Source organism: Ovis aries, chromosome 3 (genome assembly GCF_016772045.2).
Source record: "Ovis aries strain OAR_USU_Benz2616 breed Rambouillet chromosome 3, ARS-UI_Ramb_v3.0, whole genome shotgun sequence".
Taxonomy (NCBI): domain Eukaryota; kingdom Metazoa; phylum Chordata; class Mammalia; order Artiodactyla; family Bovidae; genus Ovis; species Ovis aries.
In genome coordinates this window covers 118,874,842-118,898,666 of record NC_056056.1, presented here as the reverse complement: position 1 = coordinate 118,898,666, position 23,825 = coordinate 118,874,842, and the positions used below count along the sequence as shown (strand labels likewise).

General features: G+C 40.7%; 1 protein-coding gene across 1 annotated transcript in view; it reads right to left on the bottom strand.

Moving 5' to 3' along the window:
- Nucleotides 1-23,825, bottom strand: part of TMTC2 (transmembrane O-mannosyltransferase targeting cadherins 2) — a 435,678-nt gene that overhangs the window by 252,018 nt on the left and 159,835 nt on the right. The window contains exon 2 of the mRNA XM_004006230.6: nt 11,078-11,648. Within this exon, the coding sequence (XP_004006279.2) occupies nt 11,078-11,648 (571 nt within the window). The remainder of the gene's footprint in view (nt 1-11,077; nt 11,649-23,825) is intronic.

Here is a 23,825-nt window from a genome sequence, read left to right as displayed (position 1 = left end):
GAACAGGAGTCCATCTTCTCCCCAGATTGCCAGCTTTTCTGATTAAAGCACTTTTCCTTTCTACTGACACTTGATTCTTGAATTATTGGCTTATGAGTGGCAAGGAGATGAAGCTAGATTTGATAACAACAGCGGGAATTTTTTTAAAAGTAGATCTCAGAACTAAGATCCCACAAGCCGCACATAGTAAACTGTGAGAGGAGGACATAAGTAAATAGTAGTTTTTCCTTCTCCTTCTCCACCAGCTCCTCCCTAACACTTCAAAAAATAATAATAATAATAAGCAGAGCAAAATATCCTTATTCAGTAGTGTCCAGTTTGGAGCTACAATCTCCGATTTAAAAGTTTATCCATGAGAGGTTAACAATCATTCCAGTTTGGAAACCTATACCAAACCCGAATCCTTAAACAGTCTCCATTCCCTACCCACCCTAGTTATTACCTGTCACTTAAACCATATTCTTAAATATTGGGTTTTTCAGACTCAAAACCCATCTTGTGCATGTGTGCTTAGCTGTGTTCGTCTCTTTGTGACCTCATGGACTGTAGCCTGTCAGGCTCCTCGATCCATGGAGTTTTCTAGACAAGTATACTGGAGCAGATTGCCTACTCCAGGGGATCTTGTCGACCCAGGGACCCAACCCACGTCTCCTGCGGTCCCTTGCACTGTCAGGCAGATTCTTTACCACGGGCAAGTATAATCTTACCTATAAAACAAAAACCACTTTCAGCTATAGACTTTTCTCAGCAAGCCCAAGTTACCAGGAAGTGAGTTCCTGAAAAATAATTTGGTCTGAATGTTGTTAAGGCATTTGAAATATTTTATAGAATCTCTAGCAGCCAGAAAACAGCATTGCTTGAACAACAAAAATGCTGCAGTCTCTGCTCTCCTTAGGAGGTAAGGAAATAAACTAAACTGTGGAACAACAGCAGTAACAATGAAAAGCAGCCTCAATGCTTCCCTGAAAAGGTCTGTTACAAGAGATCCTAGAATCAGCTGCCACAGTGTTGCCTGCCAGGCTAGGGAAGAACAAGAGGAGGCAAGAGATGCACATTCACCCCTAGGTGGTAACAGCGCTTCCTCTTTCCCCGAAGACTGAGATGGACGCTGCAAGCTACTGCAGCCACTGCACTAATCTTCCTTACTATAAACCTTACGAAAGCAAATATACAGGAAACAGGGTGTTGTGGGGAGCAGACCAGAAAAAGCTTGGATCCCCTCCACTTCCAGATACATGAGCAACAGCACCATCCTGAGCCTGAAGGAGAAAAATCAGCCTATAAAATTATGAAAGACGGTAAGATATTATCAATGGAGAAAAATGAAAGAATGAGCATGTGTACTTATTTTCAAACAAGATAAATGATCGAATCAGTTGTTCAGAAGAATTTTCCTTGAAAAGGGCCTTTTTCTCAATATTCTTTAAACTGTCGGCACTGTCGAATAGGATAGCAAACACTTTGATCGACATTTCACCCAGCGTCCCATTAGAAAAGTCAGAGCTAAGTCAACTGACTGCTCTTTAAGACAACAGACAGAAAGTTCACTTTTACAGAAACGCTAAGGAAATGTAACAAAATGCTGTCGAGGATGGTGATATCCACTACAGAAAACCCACCTGACTGAGAATGTCCATTTACTATATTCATATCTGGTAATAATTTGTCAAGGCAAATATTATATTCCATCATCTCTACAGACCCTGTAACTGACTTTCAGTGCATTTAATAATTTATCCAAAGTCACAACATTTAAATATAAATCTTCAGGATCCAATCTAAAGGCCTTTCTAAAATATTCTTACCTGGATCTATACATGAGAAGATTAGCCAATCACCAAGTGCTACTTCAAAGTAAACATCATTTGCTTTCCTAGTATTAGGTGTACTTAACTTTTTTATCACGCTGTTATGAGATTTTAAGAAACGTCACTCAATGGAACAGGTAAATTTTTGCCTGAATCTTCAAATTGGGAGAAATAATTCTATGTAATTTGGAGTTTTCCATTTCATAAAAATTATAGAAATATACTCAAACCATTCGTATCTAGCTTTGATATCATCCGACAACATTATCCAAACATGTAGTCCTGCAGTTTATTCTGGTGGAACACACCAGAACATGCATGTGCATAATACACAGTTTTATAAGGGGAAGGGACTCAGGGTCTCATGCATTAAAAACTAAGATAATGCCCTCAAAAGGCTGGGTTGGTACTGCTAGCAAGCATAATGACTCAAAATTTACAAAATTAAAATGCTGAGGGTATTTTTTTTGTTTGTTTTTGTTGCTTTTAAATATATAAAATGTAATTACTTCTAAGTTGTCACAACTGATGTTGTATATTAAGCAATGACTACTAAATGTACTTGGTATGTGGTTCTCTTTAATAATACAATAATGGAAGCTGTGGATCTATTTTTCATTTTCTTCACATACTAAAAACTAAGTCATTTATTTGTTTTTAAATGTGCTTCATTTTTCTCATGTTGTCCTTGGTGTTTTCCTTGAATCTTACATTAATTATAAGCAAAATGACAACCACACACCCAAATGCAGGCGCTGCAGATTCCCTTATTACAACAAAGAGAAGTATTATGATCTCAGCATTCTATTTGATTTCCTGAAATGAAATGAATACACATGTGGAGAAAGAAAGAAAGTGTCCTCTGGAACAGAAACACTGACTTCACTAATGAAGGCCATAATTACTGAGGAAACATGTATTAAATTCTGAATTCATGCTCTTCCACTTGATGCAAGAGTTGTAATCAGATCAACAGAGCATACAGGAGCCATCTGGGTGATGCATAGTTGTAAAGACAAACCCTGAGAGCAAGGGCACACCGACCTTCCTAGTACCAAATCATCGTAGACTTCTGTATTAGAAAGTGCTGTTCTTCCCTTTTCATTTCCTATTTTCCTTCTGACGAAAGGAATACTGTGATCAATAGGTATGAAGCTGGATATTAAAAAACAACTCATCATACCATGCAACCTTTACCCTATTATCAATGATCAATGAATTTAACATTGAGTTTTATCCACCCCACCTCCCACCCTGCTCACACCTTTTAAGGATTTTCTAATGCACTCCAGAAATCTGGCTTTCTATAGCTTATATTTCACTTGAGAAATCAATCCTAAAGTACCATTCCCATTGTTGCAGGCATTGAAGACAGGAATCTGACTTCTAGGCAATGACAATGGGTTTCAAATTTGTGCAAGCCACATCATTTTCCATGAAATTGACAGAACCCAGCTGAATATGAGTAACCTGACAATCACGAGATCCCCGTCAGTCAATTTGATTCCTCTGAGGCAGCAGGTTATCGAAAATTGAACCAAGTGATGTAATACGCATCCCAGCCAGTGTTATGAGAACAGCAGAGATGAGTTCAATGAGACTCATTATTTATTCATCACAAGGTCCAATTTGCGTGTCATTTTCACTGACGGTGTACTCAGTTAACTGGTTGAAATTCAGTGCTGATAGAGTGTTTTATTCCATACTGTAAAAAGGACCCTTTTAATTTTTTTTTCTGTCTTCCTGTATGAGAGTACAAAACAAAGAGGGATTTTGTGTTTGTGGCCATTCATGGTAATATCTGAACACCATTTAGCAAAGCTGGAAGAGCAGACATTGGAGAAAGCCCTTAAGGACTCCCTGTTTTTCTCATTAGGAGTGCATAATAACATATCAAATATTACAGAGTAAAAAGTAAAACAATATTATTATTCAGAAAATAACTACTTTTCCTTTAAATGCTACAGAACGAGATAAACACTGATAGAAAACACACTCACAGAATGAGATATAACCTCCACTCCTGAGGCGGACCTTCCCTAAGGCTCGGGGAAAGAACAGGAAAGAAAGCTCTCCCAAGAGGCAAGAAAGAGCTGGCCTGTGCCTTCTCGGGCTTTTCCTATCGACCAGTCCAAGGGCTAGCATATTTGAAAACCAGGCACCATCTCTCATCAATGTTGGGGTCACATCGTATCTTAAAAGGCCCTGACATTAGACACAGCAGCTGTCTCAGTTCACCTTGCCTAATTCATTTTACCAAGTTCCTGTGCTTTATGTATCTGCTGAAAGGACTGCTCAGTGCCCCTCAGTAACTTTCTGTGAGTTTCCCTCAAGGAAATGCTCACCCACCACGTTCCACTTTTCCCTACCTCTCTAATTATAAATACCTACATCCAAACAATCCTTCAGGGCCCTGCGGACACACCCTGCCCCAGAAGGTGCTTCCCATCCCCTCAGCTGAAAGTCACCCCCCACCCCCGTCCTCTCAGCTGCCTTCGGGCTCCAAGTGCCTGACAACCCTCACCGCTGTCGAGCTTGAATTCCAGTTCTACACCTACACGTGCTACTCTCAACTTCCTACTACTCTCAAATGTCCTTAAGAACAGAATTTTATTGATTCATCTTAGACTCCTCACATCACCCACCACAGTGCCTTGCACAAAGATGAACCTTTAAAAAAATAATCGTAATTTGTGATAAGATCGCTATCCCAGGTATTAACACTCTAATGCAAGCATCACAGAAACTTGCAAGAATAGTCAGTTTCCCAAATTTAAATGACTTGACTTGAACCTAAACAGCAAGCAAGCAGAATACAGAATCATCTCAAATCAGCTGAGCGAGGAAGCCAACCTGCAGGAATAAAATACCCTATTAATCTTTGACTTTTAGAATTGAAAAATATTTCTGAACCTCGACTTTATTTGTGGTATTATCTGGTTAGCGGTCTTGGCAGCTGTTCAAAGTTTTAAAGTACTACAGGTCATGAATATTAAACGCTACAACAAGTTTACTGGGAGGAAATCCAAATTCATTTGTAAGTGCATGACAAACAGTCACCCCTCCAGTTTCAATAATGCAAGGAAATACTGTGATCAGAACCAGTATTATATAGCCAGTCCCTTGCTATATCTAGAGTCTCACAAAGCCAAGTGTAAGACAAATGAAGGTAAAGACAATTTTCAGAAAGCAAGAACACTATTTGAAGCAGAGTGGCACAGATGGTGCTTAAAGACAATCAGAATCAGCAAATATATCCTATTTCATTCAAGGCAATGGATATGAGGGTCACATCTTGAGTAAAACCACAAATCTGGTCTAAAAGGGACGAAGCCATAAATGATAACAGATTCTGCTAATGCCATCCAAGCAGCTAATCAAGTTAAAAAAGCACATGTGGATCCAATGTGCAAATACCTGCAGGCTATACACTGGTTCTTCTGTACGTGGGGAGCCACACAACATAGTCTGATGTACAAAAGCACCACATTTAATGTCTTCAGTGTTCAGACAGCGATGAGCCCAAAACCTTCAACAGAATGTAAGCCCCGACCCTGGGAAACCATTTTCAAAATACACCCAGTAAATGGGTTGGAAATATGCGACTGTTTGGTTAGTGTGGGTCTGATGACTGCATCCCATTATAGAGCCCAGCTTACTTAACACCCAAGATAAAGGTAAACTTGCTCACCACATGCAACTTCCATCAATCATATCTGGCTTTGCATTAAAATAAAGTTTTGCTAGATAGAGGTGACTTGTTTTTCAAAAGTGGCAATGCCTCCCATGTCCCTCTCTAGTAATATAGTGTCTTTATCCTGTTTATATGACATAAAGCCACAAGATTTCATTTGAAAAAAAAAAGGTGGCTATCCAGACAATACATATCTTGAAGGCAACTACGGTAAAATAAATGCAGTCATCTGTAGAGAAAGTCTTACTATCAAACTCAAAGGGCTTCCTTTTTCCAAATTATTTTGGGCTATAATTAGAATTGTTACCCTTCCTTTCAGATTTCCTTTCCTGTTTAATTTTTTTCCACCTGTAACTGAATAAGTGATTATGAGGCTAATATAAGGGAAAAAAAGATATTTCCACATTAAAACAGTTAACAGATGTTAAATAAGCACAGAAAATGGCCACTAGGCAAGCAATGACTGATGTTGGGTAAGTAAGAAAAATGTTGCCTTTACTGATTTTATTACCCATGTACCTCCTGGGATCATGGGAGACTTGTAAAATATTTTGTGGGCAGATAAAAGTCTAGCATTTATTTGCAAGGCTAGTTTAAGTGTCTTTCAAGGGTTCCCCATCCCCCTTATTTTTTGACAACATAAAGCTAAGTAAGTGAAAACCATCTAAGAAAGGCTAAAGTAGTCATTTGTTGAGAGGTCAAGAAAACTTATTTTTCAACATTTTTCTAACATGCATCTCTTCCAGTCCCACCTTCCAGACCTCCCTAATCAGAAATGAAATCCTCACTGTAAAAAGGAGAAGGTATAAGATTTCACCTTGCCACTGCAGGCACATCCGTTTCAAAAGTCAGCCTTTAAGTGTGAATTCAGTAATCCACTGGGGAAGCCCACGTATTTAATCTCTTACAAATCCTCCAATTTTTTCCCCAAGTATTGAAAACTGTATTATTTCATGTTATAATCAACCATATTATTTCAAAAGTCATATTATTCTCTTGATAAGCACTTACTAACTAAGCTAAATGTGCTAATTTTTTGGCATATTCAGAACAGTGTGCAGGAGATATAAACACTGTACATGGTTGTGTGTGTTTGTGTGCGTTTAGTCATGTCTGAGTCTTTGCAACCTCATGGACTGTAGCCCACCAGACTTCTCTGTCCATGGGATTTCCTAGGCAAGAATACTGGAGTGGGTTTCCATTTCCTCTCCAGAAGATCTTCCCCACCCAGGGATCAAACCCATGTCTCCTGCACTGCAGGTGGATTCTTTATCACTAAGCCACCTGGGAATCCCATACACGGTTACTAAATACTAAATAAAATATCTACAATATTCTGGGTACTTACTATTTCCTTATTTCCTCTGCAGAACTACAGAAATTTTACATGTCATATGGACACAGGCATCATTTGCTTGAACCTGAGCAGTCAAAAAATGGCAGCCAAGAATTCTGGCCAAATTCAGTCATCCCAAGAAGGCTGTCTGGCCCAAACAGGGCATGTTTGTTCATAAGTAATCAATATTAAATAACAGGAGATGTCACAGAAAATCCAGATGGAAGTCTTAGAAAAATCTTAACCTCTCCCAAACAGAACCCTGTACTTTCTCATTGCAATGATGGGATAGAGAGAAGTCCCAGGGAGCAGATGTAACTCCTGTCCCTACAGTTCCTTCTTCCTGATCCCAGTAAACGTTGACTTTAGGACCTGACAAGAAGTACAGAATCAAAACATCTGACATTGCTAAAGAAACGTGAAGCAAGAAGCTGAGTGTGATTGCTATGAGAAAAACATTACTGACAAAACTATAAAAATGGAGAGACTGCCCCTCTAGTTTTAATCATTTCCAACTTGAGGAGGACCACCATTTTTAGATTTTCGAGCATTTGGCTAGTTCTTTGGTTTGCATAATAGAGCTAAACATTTGTGCACTGGGTTTTTCTGTTTACATATAAATTCTGTTTTAATAAGGCAGGGAAGTTTATTTCATCTGGCAAACTATGATAACTCTGATGTAGAGTTAATTAGTAAGACATTCAAGATGTATTCGTTTAAGATTGAAAAGTCTTTTAATCCACTTCCTTCAGAGTCTCTTCTAACTCACCCCAGGCATAGAAATCTATATATTTTAAAGACAGAATATGAAATTTTTCTATAACTTCCATATGTAATCTATGCCAGTGTTTACAAGCTCTATAGTCATGAAATTCTAAATGGAAGTTTTTGCTTAAATATTCATGCTTCAGCTTCAGTTGATTCCTAATTCATATGCTTTCAAACCACTGGAAGAAGTTTGGCTATCTCTTTCTTCAAATAAAGAATTATAATTTCCATTGATGTTTCTTCTTTCCCTTCAACTAATATGCATTAAGTGCCTTCCAAATACTGGATATCCAGTTCACAACAACAGAGAAGGCAATGGCACCCCACTCCAGTATTCCTGCCTGGAAAATCCCATGGATGGAGGAGCCTGGTGGGCTGCAGTCCATGGGGTCACTAAGAGTTGGACATGACTGAGCGACTTCACTTTCCCTTTTCACTTTCATGCATTGGAGAAGGAAATGGCAACCCACTCCAGTGTTCTTGCCTGGAGAATCCCAGGGCCGGGGAAGCCTGGTGGGCTGCTGTCTATGGAGTCACACAGAGTCAGACACAACTAAAGCGACTTAGCAGCAGCAGCAGTTCACAACAAACACCATACAATTTTATATAATCTTCCCAGCTACTCCAGGGGAGAACATGATCTCTATTCTGACATAAAGAAACAGGTCATTGAACTAGTTTAAGGTGACTCACTCAGTGCAAGTTAAGATTCAATACTTATTATTTCCTTCTCTACTGTGGAGTCATCTCTTTATTCATCTTCATATCCTTACAATGTAAGATCACTAGACAGTCACAAATATGTCTTCTAGTTCTAGGGATTCCATTTTCTGGGTGACCTTCACATCTCTGGTTCTCTACACCTCAGCTGGAGACAAGGAGCCAGGCATAGATCATCTCCAGGTTTCTCACAAGTCTATAAAATCTATTATCCAAATGCCCTCATTAAACCCACAAGGCCAAACCTAGAAAAAATGAATAAGCTAAGCTGAGATAGCAACTATCAGATGAAGGGTATTGCTGCCATGACTAACTTCCTTGCCCACAAGCAGTGGTTACCAGACAGCCTGGGTAAGTTTCCATTTGAGAACTTCTCAAGACACTGAACATTCAAAGCATTAAGTCCTTTCCCATAGGATGGGAATCTTTGTGCCCGACTCTTTGAGATCTCATGGACTGCAGCCCACCAGGCTCCTCTGTCCATGGGATTTTCCAGGTAAGTATACTGGAGTCGTTTGCCATTTCCCTCTCTAGGGGATCTTCCCGACCCAGGGATCGAACCCAGGTCTCCTGCACTGCAGGCAAATTCTGTTAATCTGTCCTATGGCAATTTAATTATTAGTGCAACCAAAGAACTTAGATAGAAAGAAAAGTTTTCTTTCCTTGCACTAGTTAGTGGCAGTTCTCATTTTCTTAAGCAGCAGCATGAGTAAGGCTGCCAAATAAAACACAGGATGCCCAGTTGTACTGTACTTCCAGATAAACAAAAAATAATTTTCTATTATAAATATGTCCCAAATATTACATAAGACAAGCTTATAGTAAGGGGCTCTATCAGCAACTTTATCCTTGAAAATAAGCTTGCTGCTGCTGCTGCTGCTGCAAAGTCGCTTCAGTCGTGTCTGACTCTGTGCGATCCCACAGACAGCAGCCCAGGAGGCTCCCCCGGCCCTGGGATTCTCCAGGCAAGAACACAGGAGTGGGTTGCCATTTCCTTCTCCAATGCATGAAAGTGAAAAGGGAAAGTGAAGTCGCTCAGTCGTGTCCAACTCTTAGCGACCCCATGGACTGCAGCCCACCAGGCTCCTCCATCCATGGGATTTTCCAGGCAAGAGTACTAGAGTGGGTTGCCATTGCCTTCTCTGAAAAATAAGCTTAGAGAACCAAAAATTTCTCAGAAGAGAACTTCAAAAATCCTAAAAGCCAGTCCTAAACTGACATATCAAAATAATTTCCTAATTTATGAAATGGTAAGATGAAAATTCTGCAGAAAAAACACAGTGCTTCACAGGCTATCAAGGTCTTAAAACACCCAATCTGCATCCCCAAATAGCTCTCACCCTGCAAAGGACAAGGACCATGACTTATTCTGTTTGTTTTTCCAGTACAAGAAAACTTGCTATTGTTGATGATGTGGTTTTAAAAAGAAAAAGATTGTTCTCCCTAAATTTCTTTGAATGAATATTTAAAATTGATTTGAAATTAAGAGCTTGGCTTTCAAACCCATGTTGTTTTTCAAAGCGCCAAATCTAATGAGGGTTCTCAAGTTTCAGCAGTTAATGGAAATCACAAAAGAACTTCATTAAGCACTTGATACTTGAGTTCTAAGGAAACACATTGTTTCCCCACAGAGCAGAAGCACCTCAGTAATTACTCTTCCTAAGTTTAAAAAAAAAAAAAAGTCATTTCAAAATAAATGTTTCATTTCCAGTCATTTTGTTCTTCAATTCCTTCCCGATTCGATTTTAAGTAGAATTAAGAACTGAGAGGAAAAAAGTAGTAAAAACTACAACACTTGACAGTTTTCTCAGGGTCAGTATCCTAAACCATTATACTCCTTGCTGAAGAGTATCCAAAAGGATAAAGGAGCTGGTCTGAATCATGTCTGCGGTTGCAGGCACAGGCCAAGTTCAGTCTCTTACTTAAAGGCAAGGCAAGGATGAGCTTATTGTGAGGGAGGGAGGATGTGGAGATGGGAAGTGGGCAGTTTCTCAAGATGCACTAGTCCACTCAAGGCATTCCCTTAACACACCAGCAGGAAACTGCTCAGTTTTCTTCAAGTACTTGGGATCCAAAAGTGCTTCCGTGACCTTCAAACAACACTGCATTTGAAACCACAGAGGGAATTCGGAAGAACACATATTAAGCCCTGAGGCAAAGGTCTTAATTGGCCTCAGGGCAGAACTTATAATAACCAATTTCTGTTTTGACTCTTCTATTCTTCTACACTACAACAAGGAAAAGGTGAATATGACTCATTATTTAAGAATGTGACTTCCCAGAGCACAGCAGAGAGGTTTGTTTTCCAAAGTCAGCTTAGGAAAAGTAATATTAACAAATGGCAGAGGATTTCCTCTTTCCAGAGTCGAGCATCCAGCTCACTGATCAGCTGTGTTATTTTTTCAAACACCTATTACAGGCAATTTATTGGATTACAGGACTTGGACTGAAATAAAGGAGTAAATGATAAATAAAGATGCATATTCTTTACAAGGCAGAACTGTCCTTCTACCCTCTTGGGGATTTCCTCTTGGAAATCATGAAACTAAGAAACCCGAGAAATAAAATAATCAGAGACTGACACCCAGGTTAGTAGGGAAAGGTCAGAGAGGACACTTCCACCTCCCGAAGATCAAAAAGTAACTTACTTTAAATTCTCTCTGAAAAGGAATAATTTGTTTTAAATTGGGAAAAGGGATCAAGCAGGGAGAGAACTCAGTAACCCAATGCTCATGCCCAACAATCACTTACTTTGTAGATGGTGGGTAAGATCTGTTTCATTTTCAGTCTGTGAAAGACAAAGACATCATAAACGGCGGAAACTGCCAGGACCGTGACTCCTTGCTCCTTCCATAACATGCTGCATCCGGCGCACATTCCGGTCCCCAGGAACCAGCCCCAGGTCCTGGCCGAGGAGCCTCTTGTAGAACAGTGTTTCATGTAGCAGAGCAAGGAGAGGAGGAAGAAGAAACTGGCCCCCACATCAGCCCGGCCCACGATTCCTGCCACGGCCTCCGTGTGGATGGGATGAGAGGCGAACATTAAGCCAGCCATGAAGGTCCAGTACCCGTCCCCAAGGAGGATCTTCGAGAAGTTTGTGAAGAGACCAGTGACCGCGGCGTGCAACAGCACGTTGACCAGATGGTAGCTCCAGGGATTCAGCCCTCCGATGGCATGGTTCAGGCGGAAAGAAAGAGTGCAGAGGGGCCGGTAGGACTTGTGGCTGCCGCTGTGGGTTAGCAGGGTCCCCCAAAAGTCATTGTAGAAAATGTGGGTCCAGGGGGTTTCTGGGAGAAGGTCCTGGTTCGTCTTGATAGCACGGCTAAAAAACAAAGAAAAGAAATCAAATGTAAAAGACAGAAAGGAAAAAAAGAAAACACATTGCTAAAATATACTGCTGAAACATCGCCTTCCCGCGTAGCTTTCTCTTCACGTGGTTTTAGATGGGCTTCCAGGTGTACGTGATTAATGCAGAAAAGCCTTAGAGCGGCTTCACAGGGAGAGTGAATTCAGAGCCTCCCCTTCACACTTACTAGGTGCCACAATTAGGGTTGTATTTCTTCTCCGCAAGTTTTTCTTCTTTGTTTGAATGCAAATACCTTTGGAGAATGAATGCAGTTTCCATCCCTTTAGTTCAGTTCAGTTGCTCAGTCGTGTCCGACTCTGCGACCCCATGAATCGCAGCAGGCCAGGCCTCCCTGTCCATCACCAACACCCGGAGTTCACTCAGACTCACGTCCATCGAGTCCGTGATGCCATCCAGCCATCTCATCCTCTATCGTCCCCTTTTCCTCCTGCCCCCAATCCCTCCCAGCATCAGAGTCTTTAGTAAAAGCTTAATAAAGCAGTTGTCAAACAACTGCCCTTCTGTGGCATGATGGCTAAAAATGCAGATCTCAGGCATTAGGCTAATATAAGGCCTAAGAATAGGCATTTTTTAAGAAGCAAAGTCTCAGGTAATACTGATGTAGGGGATAGACTTAGAGGAAGGACTAGCTCTGTTAGTAGAAATCAATTTTAGATAGAATCTCTGCCCAGGGAAATGATTCCCATACATGACTATCACCTGGGGATTTCTTAACAGGCAGGCAAAGGTTCTAATTCAGTAGGTCAAGGAGGAGCCCAAGATGCCACATTTCTAACTCTTGTAATTGTTCATTTATCTTCTACGCAGAAAAGCAAAGGACACTGCTTTGCAGATTCATGCATGTTCTGGAAACCTAGTGCAAGGAACATCTTGTCCCTGTTGGCTGTTGCTATTACTGTTCTGCTGCTGCTGCTAAGTCGCTTTAGTCGTGTCCGACTCTTTGCGACCCCATAGACGGCAGCCCACCAAGCTCCCCTCTCCCTGGGATCATCCAGGCAAGAATACTGGAGTGGGTTGCCATTTCCTTCTTCAATGCATGAAAGTGAAAAGGGAAAGTGAAGTGACTCAGTCGTGTCTAACTCTTGGCGACTCCATGGACTGCAGCCTACCAGGCTCCTCCGTCCATGGGATTTTCCAGGCAAGAGTACTGGAGTGGGGTGCCATTGCCTTCTCCGATTACTATTCTACAAAGACTGTATTCTAATCTACAGAAAGTCCCTTATTAAATTCAGCTTGACCAACAACTTTTGAAATCAGGTGCACCTGGGGAGTAGAATGAACCAATTACCACTGATGTACATCTATGCCTGTTTTATCTATTCTGCCAAACACCATTCTAGTCCTTCTTTATATATTATCTACTTATGAGAACTAGCTGACTTTTCTAGATATTCAATAAAAGGCAGAAGATCTGTTAAAATCATGTTTTAAGAAGTACTCAAGGTGACAGACAGTTCTCCAATGTCTATCCTCCCCTTTTCCCACACTTACAACACCTTTAGTTTTTAGCTGGGTCTTCTGGGGGGAAAAAAAAAAGATCATTTCCTATCTTCCTTGGCTGTTAAATATGGTCACATGACTAATATTTGCCACTGACTAATATTTGGCCAGTGGAACACAGAGAGAGAACTCCTTCTTTTGGGAAAAAGTATCCTTAAAAAGAAAAAGCTTAGTATTCTTCCGTCCTCTACCCCTCTACCTCCTTTCTGCTGGAGCACAGATGTAATAGCTGGAGTTCCAGCACCCATCCTGACCCATAAGATGTCCTTAGGAATAGAAATCACACCAAACAGAGCATAAGACTGAAGGAAACGCAGGCCCTGTCATAGTAGACCATACCAGCTCTGGACAAACTACACGAGTATGAGAAATAAATTGCTATCTTGTTTAAGGTGCAATATTTAGGGTGTTGTACTTCCCTTGTGGCTCAGATGGTAAAGTGTCTGCCTGCAATGTGGGAGACCCAGGTTCGATCCCTGGGTCAGGAAGATCCCCTGGAGAAGAAAATGGCAGCCCACTCCAGTAATCTTGCCTGCAAAATTCCATGGACAGAGGAGCCTGGTAGGCTACAGTCCATGGGGACATGATTGAGTGACTTCACTTTCTTTCTCCTTTATTTAGGGTATTAGCAAGTGGCAGCTGAATCTACTCATCAGTGAAATCCTTTGTTAACCGAAGACCTACTATATCACGGTGGTTTGATTTTCCAATTTGATTTGATTTTTACAAGGCTCTGTGTACTGACTGTGTATAAATGAATTTCCATATAAATTGGCTTTTAAAATATTAGAAACAGATGTTATTCTGGATCCATTAAATTAAAACACCTTGTTATGACATTCATCAAGAGCCTACCCCAGAAGTAATTGCTTAAGACTTGATGGGTTATAATTAAAATTTTAAAGAAATATGAAAAACTGCCAAACAGTGTTGTCAGAGAAAGCTGATTTCAAGCCATTGAGAATAAAAAGCCAACTGGCCTCCATTAAACATTAACTAAATACTGATGTGAATTTCTCTAATATCAATGCAGAAATACATATTCAAAGTCGGGACAGCAGAAAACTCAACAGCAGAACACTGTGGGATAAGACTTGGCTGATTTAGCAAGGAAAGCTGAGAAGCACGTTTTGTTTAGGACAATACTTTACCCTTTCAGGGGCAGACCCATACAGGATGCAGCCATGTTCCCTAAACCAGGTTTTCTACATGCTATTAGTTCAGTTCCACAACAAGCTTTCCTTTTCAAGTGAAATAAAAAAAAAAAAAATACTTAAAAAAAATTGGTTCAAAGTCGCCAGGATTTCTTATGTCCAAAGCAATAAATCTAGTAATCCGCAGCAGCCAACAAGATATAAGACTAACTCCAATGAAACAAGAATTTCCAAACAAAAGACAAAACTAACAAATCTCATAATTTCATGGTGAGAAAAAAAAACTGAGGTACAGCCCTAAATTTTCTGCACTGTAGGAAAAAAATTTAAAGGGCAAACAGCATCAATAAAACAAAAATGTAAGAGCAAAGGAACATTTCACCCATGTTCAAAATATACTCCACTAGTGGAGACATAAGTCTGATAAAATTATCTGATGGGTGTTATCTTATTAGGTAGGTTTTTATTTACTCAATGGATGTTATGGCATAAGAACATGAAATAAGACTAAATTATACTGGGCTTTAGAACAAAAGTCATCACACACATGCAAGTCAGTGATAAGGGATGAAATATACATCCCTTTCATCATATTAAGGAAGAAATGGACCGAAAGGGACTTAATAGAACCTAAACAATCTGCCAGCAAAATGAGAAGCAAAGGTAGTCATTCAACACTAAACAAAATAGGTTCTCATCTGTTTGAATTTTCTTACCTGAGTCCAAAACTGAAAGAGGGAAACCTCTTCTGCTATTTCTCAGCTAATAGAAAGCCTTAAGTCAAAACAAAATTTCATGCTATTATAATCTGAAGTTACTTCTGTGAGTGGGTATTGACAATTCAAAAGACACTAAGGAATTAGGAAATTTTCACTCCAGGAAAGATGAAGAATGTTGAAGTAGCAGATGTGGAAAAAAAAAAAAAAATGTAGGCAGAATTCTCCAGAGAACACAGGACTAGGAGACTGTCTTTCGGAACAAAAACATCTATTCTCTCAAGTCTTCAAGAGGGGTTTAACCTATTTTCAGTTTTGTTCATTTGTGGCTCTTTGGTTTTTGCTGCCTTATGATTTTTCCTTTAAAAAATGTTGACAAAGGCCAACACTGTTATAAAGCTGATGAATGATGTGACACCACCATCCCAACTGTCCTTGTGTGTGTTTCTCTGCTATTTTTTTCCTGTCCATTGACCTTTTCAGTCACAAGCACCCACATAAATGATGACCGTTAGTCCTTCAGAGCAGGAATGATGCTTACATTTTCCAAACATCAAATGGCACACTCTCCCCCAAGTGCTTTCAACTGTTCTACTAAAAAGCCAAACTTAAAAAAGGCAAAAAAAAAAAAATTTTTTTTTAGGTGATGGATTGAAATTTGTTCTGCAGGATAAAAAAGAAAGAGCATATATCCTTTGTTAATCTGCCCTGCTTCTGTGCTACCCAAGCACACCTATCTATCTCCAGGAAAGGCACTGAGATGCAATAGTTACAAAAGGTGATTCTGGAACCAACTGGACCAATTACTGCACCTCTCTGTACCTCAGTTTTCTTATCTGCAAAATAAGGATAACAATTGTACTTGCTTTACAGGACCATTTTGAGGAGTTAATGAGTTAGTAAGCAAAACGCACAGTGTTACATGTAATATATGTAACACACTATCTGCTATCATTATTAGTATTATTATCACCATTAACTATGGTTTTTCCAGTGGTCATGTATGGATGTGAGAGTTGCACTGTGAAGAAAGCTGAGCACCAAAGAATAGATGCTTTTGAACTGTGGTGTTGGAGAAGACTCTTGAGAGTCCCTTGGACTACAAGAAGATTCAACCAGTCCATTCTGAAGGAGATCAGCCCTAGGATTTCTTTGGAGAGAATGATGCTAAAGCTGAAGCTCCAGTACTTTGGCTACCTCATGCGAAGAGTTGACTCATTGGAAAAGACTCTGATGCTGGGAGGGATTGGGGGCAGGAGGAGAAGAGGACAACAGAGGATGAGATGGCTGGATGGCATCACAGACTCGATGGACGTGAGTCTGAGTGAACTCCGGGAGTTGGTGATGGACAGGGAGGCCTGGCATGCTACGATTTATGGGGTCGCAAAGAGTCGGACACGACTGAGCAACTGAACTGAACTGAACTGATCACCATTAATACAAAACACTTATTGCTCCAGCCGTCTATGAAAACACAGTGCTCTTTCTTCATGTTTACAGCTGTCAACATCTATGCATTGTGGTCATGACTGTTTCACTTAAAAATCCTTTAAGATTTAACGACACTCTCAGAACAAAATAATAAACATTTACAACATTTTACTTTTAGTCTTTTCCTATTCTTCTCTTTTTTTTCCCCCACATAATAGTCTTTTAATAGACTTGATAATAAAAAAGTAACGTAATTGCATACAAGCAAACTTCTATCTTCTTTGACTTCCTCTTTCCAGCCCTCCTTGGCTACCATCTCCTTCAGACTTTTCTCACATTTGCAGACATTTCTTCCCAGTTCTGTCTCCTGACCTTTGCTCACTCTATACTTTTCACCTTGGTGGTCATCATCTCCAATGCCTGCAACCAGGGGACACTTTCTCATTGACAGCTTCAGCCTGGGTGGTGCTCATGAGTCTACATGTCTACTGGCCCAGGTGATAGCTGTACCTGAATGATGAAATTGTGATTCTTCTACTGACACTAAATGGACAGTTATCCTCTCTAGAGCACAGCTTCTTTACCAAGTTGGTGGATGAACTTCTCACAAACTGTTGTGCTGAAGTTCAAATGAGGCAATGTTAAAATGTTTGAAATCTACTTTGCCTGGTGTCATGGACTGGTTTTTCCAAACATCTTCTTCTAGTTAACAGTGTCCTGTTTTTCCTTTTGAGAGCAGGCCAAATCCACTCTCCATTCATGTGAACAGAGTGAAGCTGTTGTCCTCAGCTCCTGAGGAAAGCTATCTTATGATTTGGCAAGTCAGTGTACTATATCCGTCATGCTCATTCCCAGCCACAAGACCTGACTTAGCAGCCAGCCAGGTCAATCGCAGTCAAAGCAGCACCAATAATCTCCTGGGAAAGGACATCTTAGGGGAATGAGATCAGCCCTAGGGGTGCTAAAGGCCCTGAAGACAGAGCCTAACGATGAGGCCAGCACAAACGAAAGGGAACCCAGATCAAGGAGACAGAGAGGCAGTTAATTCCTAGTGCAGCTGGAACCTGTCTTCTCTCTTTGCTCCTACATCTACTTTCAACTTGGTTAAGGATAATTTGACACTGGTCAAGACCTCAGAGAAAAGTTCAACATGCAAATTTCCCTTCAATCTCCTCTAACTTCTCTTTCTCTTCCCCTCATTCAGGTTTCCTTCACTTCTGACTTCTCCTGCTTAGGAGATTTACTAAAAGTGACCGTTGATTATTTTGTTTCCTTCACTAGGCTCTAAGTCCCCTTATGGAAAGAAAATATTTTCTCCAATGTGAAATATATATTAGGCACATAACAAATATTTGTTAAACTGAACTAACTAGTCATCTCTGCCTGCTTTCATTTCCCTTTTGATCTATTATGCATGCTGTGGATAGAGAAACTTCCTGAAATTTAACTCCTGAAGTATAACCCTAACACCATCACTCTGCTTCACAAGACTCCCTCATCACGCCCTATTTCTTACCATAATAAACACCCCTCTAAGCCCAGAGTTCACAGCCAATCCCATTATGACTTCTAGGCCAACCTCCCATTGCTTTTCCACATGCATCCTAATGTCAACTTGAATTCCCCAGCTCTCAGGCCTTTGCTCAGACCATTTTTCCCCCTTTTCTGCCTGAACTGCTGTTCTTCAACCAGAGTTTGTATGTATGCGAGGACTCAGTTGTGTCTGACTCTTTGTCACCCCATGAACTGGGGCCCACTTGGCTCTTCTGTCCATGGGATTATCCCGGAAAGAATACTGGCATGGTTTGCCATTTCCTCCCCCAGGGAATCTTCCAGACCCTGCGATTGTGTCTCCTGTGGCTCCTACACTGGCAGGCAGATCCTCTTCCACTTGAACCAGCTGGGCAGTCCATTCAACCAGTTTATATCTGTCCAAATGTGCTTCCATCACCAATGCTTGTTTGTGATGCCACAGTCTCCCCCAAAGTATTTACTAGTTATTGTTGCAAATCTACTAGATTTGACATTGCACACTGCCACATTCCCGTTGAGAAAACTGACTTCCTACCACCGTCATCAGGGATCTTAAATGGAATGATATGTGGAAGGCATTTCAGCAGAGTAGAAGGAAACACATGCTGAAATCAGGACACAGGAGATTTTAATAGTCCCCTCCTCCACCCTATTGAAAATCACAGCTCAACAAAACGGATCGATTCTGTCTGAAGAAAGTTATTTACCCACTCATTTCTTCATTCATTTCATGTTGAGCTAAGGCAATGGCACTCCCACTCCAGTATTCTTGCCTGTAAAATTCCATGGACGGAGGAGCCTGGTAGCCTGCAGTGCATGGGATCGCTGAGGGTCGAACATGACTGAGCGACTTCACTTTCCCTTTTCACTTTCATGCATTGGAGAAGGAAATGGCAACCCACTCCAGTGTTCTTGCCTGGAGAATCCCAGGGACAGGGGAGCCTGGTGGGCTGCTGTCTATGGCGTTGCATAAAGTTGGACACGACTGAAGCAACTTAGCAGCAGCAGCAAATACTATAAAGGGCAAGCAAAATAGATGCACTGACTTCAAGAAACAGTCTAGGAGAAGAGGCAAAGATGTGTACAAGCAATCTCACTGCAGCACAATAAATACTACTCTAGCACGAAATCGTGATTGCTGTGGGAGAATAGAAGAGACTCCTGAAAGTCTTAGCGGATCAAGAGATTGCTGCGGGGAAAGCATGTCTACATACATGGAAGGAGTTAAAAGGAGTTGAATTGGGAGAATACCAGACTAATGGGCAATATTTTCAAAGACCATGAGGCAGGAGAGAAGGTGGTGAGCTTGGGTTCTGAAAAAAAAAAAAAAAAGGCAATAGGTTGATTGGGCTGGAGTATAGTTTGAAGAATAGCGCGGCAGGGAGCACTGGCATTTACTCTGTGTTACTACTTTCCATCATGAGATGGAGAGCAATGTTGCTAGACATCAAGCTCACCCATGGTCGTCAGGTCCAACTCAGCTATTGTCTTGTTAGAACTTGCATTACTTCCCCAATGCACTGTTAATACCTAAGAAACAGAACAGCTTCTTATTTATCTTTCGGAGCCCTGCACATAGGAGGCATTCAATATGTATTGTTGAACTGAATTCTAACTAGAAACGATTGGTATTGATGAACTGCATTCATCTTTTAGAAAAAAAACTACATTATTTTAAGTATAGAGAGAATTACCACTTTCATCTAAAAGCAGTTCATTCACTCAGTAATAATTAACTGAGAAAAACCATCAGGGTGATCAGCTTACCCAAAAGTCTTTGGCACACATTTGCCACTTAACTTTCATTAGAGTCCTTCTTTAGGGATAAGTCATTATATTTAGAAAGCTCAAGTTAATAGCAAATACTTAGCTACCAGGCTAGGGAAGTGAAATACACACTCTAACATCTGAGGGTTGGTCTTAGCCTGGGGAGAAGAAATGCATTTCAAATTCCTGGAGGAAGGTCTACAGGTAGAGCAAGTAAAGTATGGTGCAGAGACCTGTTCTGGTTCTGGGACATACTAGTTTTCTCTCAGGTCCTGCAGAAATGGAAGGCACTAGGGCAGAAATAGTATGGACCTAACAGAAGCAGAAGATATTAAGAAGAGATGGCAAGAATACACAGAAGAACTGCAAAAAAAAAAAAATCTTCATGACCAATATAATCACAATGGTGTGATCATTCACCTAGGGCCAGACATCCTAGAATGTGAAGTCAAGTGGGCCTTAGAAAGCATCACTACAAACAAAGCTAGTGGAGGTGATGGAATTCCAGTTGAGATATTTCAAATCCTGAAACATGATGCTGTGAAAGTGCTGCACGCAATATGCCAGCAAATTTGGAAAACTTAGCAGTGGCCAGAGGACTGGAAAAGGTCAGTTTTCATTCCAATCCCAAAGAAAGGCAATGCCAAAGAATGCTCAAACTACCGCACAATGGCACTCATCTCACATGCTAGTAAAGTAATGCTCAAAATTCTCCACACCAGGCTTCAGCAGTACATGAACCATGAACTTCCAGATGTTCAAGCTGGTTTTAGAAAAGGCAGAGGGCCTTATGCCCCAGCCATCCCACTGCTGGGCATACACACTGAGGAAACCAGAATTGAAAGAGACACGTGTACCCCGATGTTCATCGCAGCACTGTTTATAATAGCCAGGTCATGGAAGCAACCTAGATGTCCATCAGCAGATTAATGGATAAGAAAGCTGTGGTACATATACACTATGGAGTATTACTCAGCCATTAAAAAGAATACATTTGAATCAGTTCTAACGAGGTGGATGAAACTGGAGCTGATTATACAGAGTGAAGTAAGCCAGAAAGAAAAACACCAATACAGTATACTAACACATATATATGGAATTTAGAAAGATGGTAATGATAATCCTGTATGCGAGACAGCAAAAGAGACACAGATGTAAAGAACAGACTTTTGGGCTCTGTGGGAGAGGGAGAGGGTGGGACAATTTGGGAGAATGGCATTGAAACATGTATATTATCATGTAAGAAATGAATCACTAGTCTAGGTTCAATACAGGATACAGGATGCTTGGGGCTGGTGCACTGGGATGACCCAGAGAGATGATATGGGGAGGGTAGTGGGAGGGGGGTTTACGGTTGGGAACTCATGTACACCTGTGGTGGATTCATGTCAATGTATGGCAAAACCAATACAGTATTGTAAAGTAAAAAAATAAAAATTAAATAAAAAAAAAGAAAAGGCAGAGGAACCAGAGATCAAATTGCCACCATCCGCTGGATAATGGAAAAAGAAAGAGAAAAACATCTATTTCTGCTTTATTGACTATGCCAAAGCCTTTGACTGTGTGGATCACAAGAAACTGTGGAAAATTCTGAAAGAGATGGAAATACCAGACCACTTAACCTGCCTCTTGAGAAACCTATATGCAGGTCAGGAAGCAACAGTTAGAACTGGACATGGAACAACAGACTGGTTCCAAATAGGAAAAGGAGTACATCAAGGCTGTATATTGTCACCCTGCTTATTTAACTTATATGCAGACTATATCATGAGAAATGCGGGGCTGGAAGAAGCACAAGCTGGAATCATGATTTCCAGGAGAAATATCAATCACCTCAGATATGCAAATGACACCACCCTTATGGCAGAAAGTGAAGAGGAACTAAAACGCCTCTTGATGAAAGTGAAAGAGGAGAGTGAAAAAGTTGGCTTAAAGCTCAATATTCAGAAAACGAAGATCATGGCATCTGGTCCCATCACTTCATGGGAAATAGATGGGAAACAGTGGAAATAGTGTCAGACTTCATGTTCTTGGGCTCCAAAATCACTGCAGATGGTGACTGCAGCCATGAAATGAAAAGACACTTACTCCTTCAAAGGAAAGTTATGACCAAACTAGATAGCATATTCAAAAGCAAAGACATTACTTTGCCAACAAAGGTCCGTCTAGTCAAGGCTATGGTTTTTCCAGTGGCCATGTATGGATGTGAGAGTTGGACTGTGAAGAAAGCTGAGCGCCGAAGAACTGATGCTTTTGAACTGTGGTGTTGGAAGACTCTTGAAAGTCCCTTGGACTGCAAGGAGATCCAACCAATCCATTCTAAAGGAGATCAGGCCTGGGTGTTCATTGGAAGGACTGACGCTGAAGCTGAAACTCTAATACTTTGGCCACCTCATGCAAAGAGCTGACTCATTGGAAAAGACTGATGCTGGGAGGGATTCGGGGCAGGAGGAAAAGGGGATGACAGAGGATGAGATGGCTGGATAGCATCACCAACTCAATGGACATGAGTTTGAGTAAACTCCAGGAGTTGGTGATAGACAGGTAGGCCAGGTGTGCTGTGATTCACGGGGTCGCAGAGTCGGACACGACTAAGCGACTGAACTGAACTGATGCTTTAGATGAATTTATCATTAACAACATAACACATTCCATCTCCTCCTACTAGATTGTAAACCCTTCAATGGCAGAGATTGAAGAAACTCCTAAGAAACTAGCCTTTAAAAAAAAAAAATGTAAATCGAGCTGTCTTGATGTTGGATGAAAAGAGGCCACAGGCGTAACAAAGTGCCTGTTGTCAAACATCTAAGGGACACGGTCCCCAAGTAACTGCTAGCTTTGCAAGAAGGTTAAGTCTGAGAATGCTCAGCCTTGTAACTAAAGAATATTCTTAGTGGTCCCCTCTTCCATCCCTTTAGGAGTTTTTCCTATAAGCAATAAAGGAGTTTTATGAGCTATATGTAAACAGCAACCCTCTCCAGTCCCCCACCCCCAAAACAAAGAGAGTAAGGATCTGATTAAACATGGCCCCAGAAGCAGCTAAACTGAGCCCCAGAGCTGTCGCAGATTCAGATTCACTCTCTAAAGCTTCCCAAGACTAGAGTTTTCCCAGACGCTCTCTTGTCTTGGTGGGAGAAAATGAAAAGGATGAACCTTGACTAAGTAAGTGTCTTTAGTTCCACAAATAAATCAATGCTTCCAAGTTCAGAGTTTCTACAGGAAATGGTCAAGAAAAAACTCAATAATCCATGTAAAAGAAAGCTGCTGATTTAAAATGAAAACTTCTGGGACCTCTCTGGCAGCCCAGAGGCTAGCACTCCGCACTTCCACTGCAGTGGGACACGGGGAACTAACAACCTGCAGATGATGGCATGCCATGTGGTGCAGCCAATAAAAACGTAAGTAAAGTAACTTTTTTTTAAATTATAAAATTAAAACTTCTGTCACCTAAAAATGTTTATTCAAGTATTAACATGAAAAGCATTTTGCAAGATTAAAGCAAAATCTAATACCATGGGATCATCATGAAAACCATACTCCAAGCATTTAATTTCACTGATTAAAACAGTCCTCTACCATAATATTAGCTTCTTAACAACTTAAAAGTTTTTCATTGCCTTGCAAATTGCATGATAAAAAAATACTTTCCACACATTTACTTGTTCACTCTATCCATATGATGCCACCATAACATAAAATATTATACTTACAACTCACCTCCTTCACATTGGCATTGAGTTCAATCAGTCTCAAAAGCATAATGAAAATATCTTTATTCCTAATTTTCCAGACTTTAAATTAGCAACATCTAGATGAGGTTTTGGGCTTCCCTGATATGAAGAGACTTGGGATTGATCCCCTGGAGAAGGAAATGGCAAACCACTCCAGTATTCTTGCCTAGAAAATTCCATGGACAGAGGAGCCAGGTAGGCTACAGTCTATGGGGTTGCAAAGTCAGACATGACTGAGCAAACACACACAACAATAACAAGAGGCGGTGCCATGAAGCTTTTTCACTTTCAAAAGTTAAC